The 10341-nt window shown below is 33.3% G+C and overlaps 1 protein-coding gene across 1 annotated transcript; it reads right to left on the bottom strand.

Annotated features, from left to right (window-relative positions):
- Positions 1-636: 636 nt before the first annotated feature.
- Positions 637-9625, bottom strand: LOC125057442 (pupal cuticle protein 36-like). Its single transcript, XM_047661136.1, has 4 exons — positions 9512-9625; positions 8126-8466; positions 7408-7682; positions 637-1610 (listed from the first exon to the last, which is right to left on the bottom strand). The coding sequence occupies exons 1-4, from the start codon at positions 9518-9520 to the stop codon at positions 1276-1278; spliced, it is 960 nt and encodes a 319-aa protein (XP_047517092.1). The 5' UTR covers positions 9521-9625; the 3' UTR covers positions 637-1275.
- Between the last annotated feature and the right edge of the window lie 716 nt (positions 9626-10341).

Here is a 10341-nt window from a genome sequence, read left to right on the forward strand (position 1 = left end):
TTATTACTAGCAAACCTGAAGTTTTACAATTTATTAACTAAAATATATTATATATGTAACACAACTAATGTTCTATAATAATTTTATATTTAAGAATTTACCATGGAGAGTTTTTAAAGGAGTTATTCGGAGTAATAGCTGACACAAACTTCCAAAACTAAGCATTATTTAAGGCAGTTTTTGCCGCGCACCAACATATGTGGAACCAGCTACTTATTGAAGTATTTCCCAACCAATTCGACTTTGTGTCCCCCATGTTAGAGAGTATCAATTCTTACAAGGCCGGCAACGCACTCGCGAGCCCCCTGGCATTAAGAGTGTCCATGTCCAAGTATTACTTAACATCAGCCAATAAAACAATTATAAAGTTGCGGTACTGTTACTGATCTTACTTTACTTTTTTAATTCGATATGTTTACTGTAGGTACTTCCTATTCTTTAAGTAATTTATAAAAATGTATGTAGGTATTAATTATCTATAGAAACATGTAGATAAATGAATCCTTTGGTTACACATTATTTATTTTTACTATTTTCTTATAAAGAAGTAGTATGATTATGATCGAAAAAATATATTGATAATAAATAAAACTTCAGTCGGTCAACGTCAGTCGATCAATAAATAAAAGTAAAAAATTGCTATAAAACATTTATTTATATCATATTTACAATTAAAAGCTATATTTTATTTGTAATCCATCGTCATGCTTAAACCTAGTACTGTCCATTTACATTGCCAAGTAATCTATACTTATTTCTAAGCAATTAAAAGAGAGAGGGAAGATGTTATGGTTGAGATCATTAATGAAGAGGAAAAGGGATGGGAATATAGACGAAGTTCATAGGACTACTTGATTTCACCACAGATAACACAATTTTGTATAGAAGCTAATATAAGAAAGTTTTGAGTTAATAAGTTGGTTTTGGCGAAATCAAAGCAAATCACATAAATGGTTCACAGCTTATTAGGAGTACAAACGGGCTCAACAATGATGACTTTAGTTTAATTATTAAAACTTAAAAAAAAACAAGCAAACAAAACTATTTTCCAAAAAAACGTAAGGTGCTTTCAAAACTACAGCCATCTCTTTTTAAGAGAAGATTTTAGAAATTCTAACATTCTAGTGATATTTGTGTATTTAGGCTTTAGTCGAAATAGTGGTCTAATAATTTATACTGTTTTTTTTTGTAAAGTTAAACTACGTCATCAAAGTCATAGCTGGTAACTTCAAAAATTAGATAATTCGGTGGTTAAAAGCAAAATGAAGGATGCGTTTAGTAACGGTATCCAGATTGAGCGTTGAAGTTTCCGTTTCCGGATCCACGTCCAGCGTTGGGGGTCAGGTATTGCCTGGAAGGAGTTCCAAAACTGGAACTTTGTCCGCCAAATCCTGAACCACGACTGCCGAAGCTACTTTGCCCGTTATACCCGGATCCCTGACCGCCGAAGCTGGAACCACGTCCACCGGATCCTTGACTTCCAAACCCGGATCCTTGGCCACCGAAACCGGATCCCTGGCTGGCATAACCGGATCCCTGGCTGGCATAGCCGGATCCTTGAGCACCATATCCTCCACGACCAGCATCAGCACCTTCACCGCGGTATTGACCTAAAGAAAAATATAAATTTAATTTAATTTTCCGAAGACAGGGAAGGGCGGAGGTAGTTGTGCAGCACCACTAACATGACCTTCAGAATTGAAGAGTGCAACTGAAGAAGAATCATCCTTCAAGCTTTATATTCTTGCATTGGTTAAAGAAAAGCCTGGTTTGGTTTCACTCGAGTTAGATACACTGGGGAATTATAATAACATTCTTTTATTCAACTACTTTAAACTATACACCAGAAATATTATTTGTGTTTATATTAAGAGTTATGTATTATAATTACTCTTACCGAATACGAATTATCTGAATATACCATTTGAACGATAAACAAAGATATACAAGTGGCTCAAACGTGAACGATTTTAAACAGTTACAATAATTATGTTTCGCAACGAAATAACAGCACGTGTTTTGTGCATAGCAAATTGCAGATTATATGAAGCTTTGAGAATGGCGTTTTAGTTTTACATAAAATAAAATTCTTGTTGACTAAATCCTGTGTGACTCTGAATTAATTATCATTGTTTGGAAGACCTTTATAAAATTTATAATTAAATTTAAAATGAGGGCTCTAGTAACTTCCATATCTAGCACACTAAACGAACGACAAACTGCACTGATTTAAAAAATAGCTATGTGCTGTAGTGTTTTTTTTTCTTTTAATGTAATAGGAGGCAAACGGGCAGGAGGCTCACCTGATGTTACGTGATACCGCCGCCCATGGACACTCACAATGCCAGAAGGCTCGCAAGTGCGTTGCCGGCCTTTCAAGAATTGGTACGCTCTTTTCTTGAAGGACTGTACTTGGACTAGTAGTCCAACTATTAACTCTACTTTAAAATTATGACCTGGCTGGCTTCTGCGCTAACTTGCTCTAAATAAATCAAAAGAAACAGCTTGAAAATGTGTTTGCTCTTTTGTAACGAGTCTTTGTATAAATGTTAAAAGCTCAAGGCATATTTTGACTATTTGATATGAAAACACAAATATAACGTTTGTGTTGTGGCCACAACGGACAAGTAACATCCGAAAGCTCAAGGCCGAGTTCTGTTACAATTACAAAGCTGTACCGATTTGAAGATGCAATTTGAGTTAATCATCATATTATAATATATCTAGCCCAGGCTGGTTTTCTACGCTGGATGCCCTGTGCCCGACTTGTGGGACATATGACTTTAAGTTAAGTCAAGTCAATCTATAATATAAAATAAAAGGTGTATAATTAATTTTATTTCGTAAATATATTGATATTTATTATGTACAGACCAAGAAGGCTCTTCCAATTTTACTGAAGGCTCTTCCAAGTAAAGAGATCCTTCAGTAAAAAGGTTGATCTAGAATAAATGACACGCTTTATTGTAGCACGCTTGCGGTGCATACATGAATCTACCCTACTTATTTTTTTCCGTGAATTTCTTTGTCAGATATTTTGCAATGAATAGTGATTAAATATGTCAAATTAATCAAATTTTACCCTCGTTACACTTATTGTTATTTAAACACAATTTTGAAAAGATTCGTGTATGTTAAGTGGTGCGAATTAACCTAAGCAACCTCTCTCAGAGGTAATGTGTGAGATTTAGTACAGAGATCAGCGTGTGAAACACACACAATGTCCGTCATTAATTGCTCATTTTGTCATACATTACTTTATTATAAAAGTTTTAAACTCTCTTTTATAGACCTTGACAAGATTTTTAAGATAGATGTAACAACATAGTTATTTAAATAAAGATATTTGTTTTCATATGCAAAATTAAAGTTAAAAAGACCTCGTTTATAAATATACATTTACAAAATTATCAATGCTAAAAGAACAGCATTAATCGATTATAAAGTAGTTTTAGCAAAGTATTTTTTTAAACCCGACTGAATTAAAATACGTTTTGTAAAACAGTGAAAAGACAAATTTTGTGGTTCTTTTGAGGCCGTTTTATTATTATTTTTGAGCAGTGTTGGCCTAGTGGCTTCAGCGTGCGACTCTCATACCTGAGGTCGTAGGTTCGATCCCCGGCTGTGCACCAATGGACTTTCTTTCTATGTGCGCATTTAACATCTGCTCGAACGGTGAAGGAAAACATTGTGAGGAAACTGACATGTCTTAGACTCAAAAAGCTTGCTGATTTAAAAATGATCATGAAACAGATTCAGAAATCTGAGGCCAAGACCTAAAGAGGTTGTAGCGCCACTGATTTATTTATTTATTTTTTAATTTGAGGCCGTGTCAAAACATGTAGAAAGGGAAGATTTACGCGTGACGTTTATACAGTATGTATCTTTATTTGAAAAAATAATTTCAATTTTATATTTCAAACCGTGGGAATCGCATTAAGGGAACAAATTAAGCAATTCGAGCAATCTTAAAATTCATTTGTGGCGTATGATGCCACAGTGCAACTTGCAACTAAGAATATTGTAGTTTCATCACGATGAATTATACGTATTATAAAGTCTGGAATGTCGGAATATGTGCCTGTAATAGTTTCTTCGTAATTTCTATAGACCGATGATCAGCTATCTACCGCAATAAATTCTTTTTCGCTCACTCACGACTTGTTGATTTCCTATTTCGTAAATATGAACCTCCGAAAACGGGAACTAAACAGTTATAACTGTATAATATGAGGTTCTATTATTTAAAAATAAAGGGTGCGTGTACTTATGTACGCGCGTAAGATGTTATACTTCTTTGGCATTATTAAAAATAGTTTTTGATTGCATGCAACTAGTTAATTACAATTAAATAATCAAATACTGGAAAAGGAGTCATTATAGTCAATAAAGTTCAGTTTACATTTGAAAAATTAAATAAATAAATATTTATTATTATTCTCTTACGTTAAGTGTAACATAAATTCTATTATTATTCGTGTGGCAACTTCATTCTGTTAATTTTGTGTCACGGTGCGCGCGCATCGTAAAATTTCAATCTCATCAATTTTTCATAACGCGCCTAAAGAAGTATAACTTCAAAAAGGGACTATCACGAAATTTTATCCAGAGATATAAAAATGTTGAATTCGTTTATTGTTTTTTGAGAATTTCAACCTAGCGTCATATTGTCAAACGAATCTAATATGTTTTAATATTTTTAACCCATTACTAGAAAACTTATAGAAAATGGTATCAGTATGACTCATTAATTGCAGCCACAAACGGATGACAGGTAGCGACCTTTTCTAGTCACGATCAGAGGTGCAAACTTATTCTGATCTCATTCCTACCCTTTAACTTAACCATTGTGAAATATGCTTTTGTGCAGTTGAGAATTTGAACTCAATGAATATGAATATTAAAGAGCATTAAATATTAACTGGAAATCCAAAACTAAGATTGATAAAACTTGTCATTGATATTTACAGTTAAAAGTCATAACAAAGAAATGTTAAAAAAATTTAAAGTAAAAAAATCTCAAGTCTAAAACGCGCCGCGCACTGCATTGAGATTTTTTTCGTTTTGGGACCATAATGTTGCTACATCATTTAATGTTAGTAAGTGATACTACACTCCATTCTTTAAAAATACGACGATAATATACAAAGATACGATATAGAGATGTTATTTATACTATATACATATGCGCTATGTATGGGCATGAAGAATGAAATCTACATAGAACAAACATGGGAGCGATCGACTTAAACTGCACCAATTTTGTGAGTAGGTCCGGTTACCGCAAAATGTTTAATCCTAATTGGTTCGTTGAAGCGTCTGTAATCGACATTATTGCCCGTATTCTCATTAAATGTCAACGTCTAGGGCTGCGTCTAAGGAAAATCAGATTCAGGTATCGGCAGCCATTTGCCAATTTATTCCGTATATTTTAAGGAAGGATATAACTATTTGATTTCTGCACATTTCATGAAAAAAAAATTAACTGTCTCGGAACTTTCCACAACTTTTATGTAGCAAAACTTATGCGTTTACAATATGTGATTAAAGTATAAAAAGTGTTATAAATATCGGTGTTTAATTATTATAAAACATAACCTTATTCTTTTTGTAAAATGCACAATCAACTCCAACATTTTAGACGGAAAAAATCGATTTAGTCAGCCCTATTTCGCAGGCTTACGCGGTGTATTGGCGCGCTTAGTGCACAATTAGGCGAATGACCCATCACCTGAGGTCTACTTAAATAGAAGTTTAGGCTGCGTTTGGTAATTAGAACGAATACAGCTCATCTTGACGTATTGGTATGAACTCGAAATATGGGCTTCTTGTGCAAGAATGTATGAGCAAATCAGCTACGTAAGTCTGATTAGCAACTAATTAACGATATACGTAAACCAATTAAAATCTTTGTACCCCAATACATAAAAAGTCCTCTTAACGCAACGATTTATCAAACACCTGTCTCTTGTTATCACTGCTTAGACACAATTGTCAGAAGGAGACGGAAAAGTTCTTTAATTGAGAGTGCTATCAGATAAATATACTTTTTACTTATTGATAAAGTATACCAGAAACTATTCATTGAATTGAGTTTTTAGTTTTATGATACGACGTCAAAACGCCTAGTGTTATTTAGTTAATTATGACAATGTTACAAAAAATTCTGATCTCTACAGATGCAATCGTCAGCTAACATAAAAAATTTGACTTAATAAAAAAGCGATATTAATTATTTGCAAATTTAATGACTAAAGGTAATCTTAGCTTAATGACCTAAGCAATCACGACCTAACTCGGCTGTCTAGCTCTATATTACGCACTGATTCACTTTAAGTAGGGTGATCTTGATCGGTTAAAAAAGTAGACTTTTATCTGAATTTGTACTGTATTAGAAGGGGAAGAGAGGTAAAGAAACCTGGCACTAAGAATGTGAAATTGATTTAAAAACTTTTTAAATTAGTAATTTAGATGTTTCAATTTTGTATTTTACTGGATTTTAATTGTATTTTTTTTAACTAAACCGAAGAAAACCTTAGTTAATAGTCACGCTATCCTTCAATTGATGTGATGAAGGTCAAAGTGTGGTTCATACAATTTAAATTACCAAAACGTAAGCACTTATGTTTTTGCTATTATTAAGTAGACCAGAAGTTACATCACTATTATTCGTAATTGCCAAAGCTTTTTATGATAACTTAGTTTTAGTTCTCGACCAATAGATATAATAATTGAATCACCGTCATTTTTAATTATTAGAAAAAGCTCTTAAAACTTTCAATCTACTATTCAACCTACTGGAATTAAATTTCTCCCATATTAACAAAGATTCGTTTGATATGTCTGTTAGCAAAGATTTATAGCGACATGAGAGATAGTGTTGAATATACAAATGCAAATGAAGATATGCAAATGTTATGTAACGTACAAGCTTATTTGAATACTATTACCAGCATTACATCTTTGTTAATTGAAATATTTTTTTTACGTTGGACGTAACGTAACGACTTAACGACGTTAAAATGACTAGCTTTTTGAGTAAATGAAAGAAGAACGACCGCCGACTCGTCGACAGTCTAGATATTGCTGGAAAGATGCCGTAGAAAAAGTATCAGTAGCGCGCGATCGGTATATGTGACGTTCTCTGGTTTCAGGCCAAGAATCACTTTGGGTGGTAGTAAGTTTAAGCAGTTTATACTGTGTCAGTTACTATAGAAAACTGCGTCGATATATTATTAATGATAGGTTTAGGTATCTATATAAAACTAGAAACCAGTAGAAAGTTAGTGGAGTTGTTATTAACCTATTTCATTTCCAAAGGTAAAGAGGATTACCAATACTCTTACTAACGCACTTGTGTCACTTCCATAATAGTTGATAGCAACACGTTAACTAATTATAACTTACCATCATCAACAATGCCGGCGGCTTCATCTCTGGCGTTCTGCTCCAAGCTCTTTAGAATCTCTTCTGGAATTGGGGGAGGGGTAGGGAGATGAGCACCACGGGGTTGGTAGCCGTTCTCATCAGCGGTGTATGTGATGCTGTAGTCCTGACCGTCATCGCCCTTGTAGGAGAAGCTACCCTGGGACTGGACTCCGTTGGTGGCTACACCGGAAGCATCAGCTCTGATTCCGTTTGAGGTTTCATATTCGTAAGAAAAGCCTTCGGCGGTGACATCACTGTTAATAAAATTAAATATAGAAATGTATAGTATCTTTGCGTAACTTGACTATATAGTTTTACCTGTCAGTTCCTTTCAGAATAGTTTATTATCCAATATCTCAATACCTTAGAAATCTAATAATGAATCGAACCTAATCTTACTTAAACATATGTAAAAGTACCATAAATTGACGACTCATTGGTCTAGTGGTTAGTACCCCTGACTGCGAATCCATGGGTCCCGGGTTCGATTCCCGGTTGAGACGAACATCGGTGATGAGCATTTGGTGTTGTGCTTAGGTCTTGGGTGTTTAAATATGTATTTATATGCCTATCTATCAATAATATGTATGTATATCCGTTGCCTAGTACCCATAACACAAGCTTCACCAGCTTAGCATGGGACTAGGTCAATTGGTGTGAATTGTCTTTAAAAAAAATAAAAAAATATGTTTAGTACCTGTTAAGTTTCAGAATTTGAGCACTGGCGTCAGCAGATTGCCTGCCACCACCTACACCACCCGCGTTGTAACCACCAGCACCTCCATTTCCAAAACCGCCTGCGCCTCCCGCTCCGAAACCGCTTCCGGCTCCGAAACCTGCATTTCCAGCTCCGAAACCACCATTTCCAGAGCTGAATCCACCGCCGGAGCCGAATCCACTACCGCCGGAACCGAAACTGGATCCTCGGAAACCGGAACCTGTGGCACCATAGCCTGCACCATCTCCTCCTCTAGGAGGAAGGTAGGCGTTGTCTAAGCGGGCTGCTGAGCAGACACCAAGAACGGCGGCAACAATGAACTGTAAGAAAGAAAACTTATTGCAACTTAAAGACTCTTTTCTACTTTTCATTTAACTTTGAACTATTTACCTATATTAGCTACGAATTAAGCATTGCACAACGTGATCCAGACAAACTATAACTCTAATATAATTGACCTTTTGATATATTTCATAAATTGATGAGTTGGTTGGTCCGATAACCAAATGCATTAACAAATGTAGTTCGTGTCTGACAGTAAGCTTGGGGCAAAGTTTGTAGGGCACTTGCTCAAACACTCGATTTGCACTTGTGAAATCTGATGTAATTATACCATCTTTATCTTACGTATGATTCGATATCTTATAGACGAAACTTTGTATTAGAAATATTTAAAAGCAAATTATGTAGATAATTTTTACGACATTGTTTTTTTAATTTGCAATTTTTATGTTACTCATGTTTAGAAATGACTAAAACGCATTTCAATTTACAAAATTTAAAAGGGGACAGTTTAAATATAAAACAACTAACATTTTAGTAATCAAACAATTATTACGAGTATTTGGGACGTGAGAATAAAAGAAACTTGCGAAGAAAAATTGTTATCAAAACCTATATTACTTGGAAAATATGCTTGTCAACGAAAAACCTTCATTATACGCCGAAGAAAACCTATTTTAAGGTTATTATACCTATTAATGTAGACTAATTTAGACTAGACTAACATTTCATATTGTTCACTAAAAGTCTATGAAAATGGGACGGGGCGTAAACTCCACAAGTCAACGGATATCCGTAACATATTTATGACATTTAAAAAATTCAGAAGATCTTTTGACATTCTATTTTGATAAAAGTATGAAAGAATCTATCAGTCTATAAGACAAAATACGTAATTTGACTCACAAGAGAATCAGAATTATATCCAAACCCCATAAGAATTGAATAACTTTTATAAATATATTATATAAATAAAAATATAGTTATTAAATAAATAAGATATTAAAAGGTTTCAAAAACCACCCTTAAATTAAAAGAAAATATATAAAATATCTCAAACTTCACCATTTAAATATTACTTACCAGTTTCATATTTATAAATTAATAAATATATTAACTAAGTGATGTTTGCTCCGGTTAGGCACAAACTGTGCTGATGGATGCAAGGAGCTAGGTTTTATACCACTAAGATTGCCATACCAGCTTAAATGGTATCACGGTCAATTCGATAGTAAGGTCTTCTAAGTGAACGCATCTTTAGATGCGATAAGGACTGGAATTTTACTTTTTTACAGCCGACAAAGTATCGCATCCTTATTATAATCTGTGATATCAAGGTTTGTCAACAAATTTATTTAAGGAATAATAAATAAAAGAAATTAATAATTATAATATTATCTAGCAATAAATGGTAGTATTTGTTGAACTCTTTTGTATTGACTTTAAAGGAAATTGCGTAGGTACATATTTGGTTTTAGACTTAAGATGGATTCAATAAAATATTTATAGGCTTAATCTATTGAATATTAATAAAAAGTGTTTGATAAATTTCGTAATTATGGCAATTATACCTACGCTGTATAATTTATTGTCGGCTGCTTAAGGATATATTATAATCAATTTGATAGGTTAGATTTAATTAATATAATGAATTCGTAAGAGTTTTATAATTCTAATAACACGTGTAATTATTTATAATTTATAGATATAGATATTATCATATTTTTTAGTCTATTTTACTAACATAATTTTAGTTAAGTTTTAAAGTTTAAATTTTACATTTTGTTAATATTATTAATTATTAATTGTTTATACGTTAAACTTTAACTGTTTTAGATTGTCTGTATGATTAACTATCATCTTATTTTGTAATTTTTTTATATAAATGAATAAGTGCTTCTGTCAAAAGCTTA

The sequence above is a fragment of the Pieris napi genome, chromosome 16, assembly GCF_905475465.1.
Source record: "Pieris napi chromosome 16, ilPieNapi1.2, whole genome shotgun sequence".
NCBI classification, from domain to species: domain Eukaryota; kingdom Metazoa; phylum Arthropoda; class Insecta; order Lepidoptera; family Pieridae; genus Pieris; species Pieris napi.

What these genes read in the sequence shown, in the direction of transcription:
- LOC125057442 (XM_047661136.1), bottom strand. An exon ending in CAAATTCTGAAACTTAACAG is followed by an intron (nt 7,683 to 8,125) that starts GTACTAAACATA and finishes TTTTATTAACAG; the next exon opens with TGATGTCACCGCCGAAGGCT. An exon ending in CGCCGGCATTGTTGATGATG is followed by an intron (nt 1,611 to 7,407) that starts GTAAGTTATAAT and finishes ATTTTTCTTTAG; the next exon opens with GTCAATACCGCGGTGAAGGT.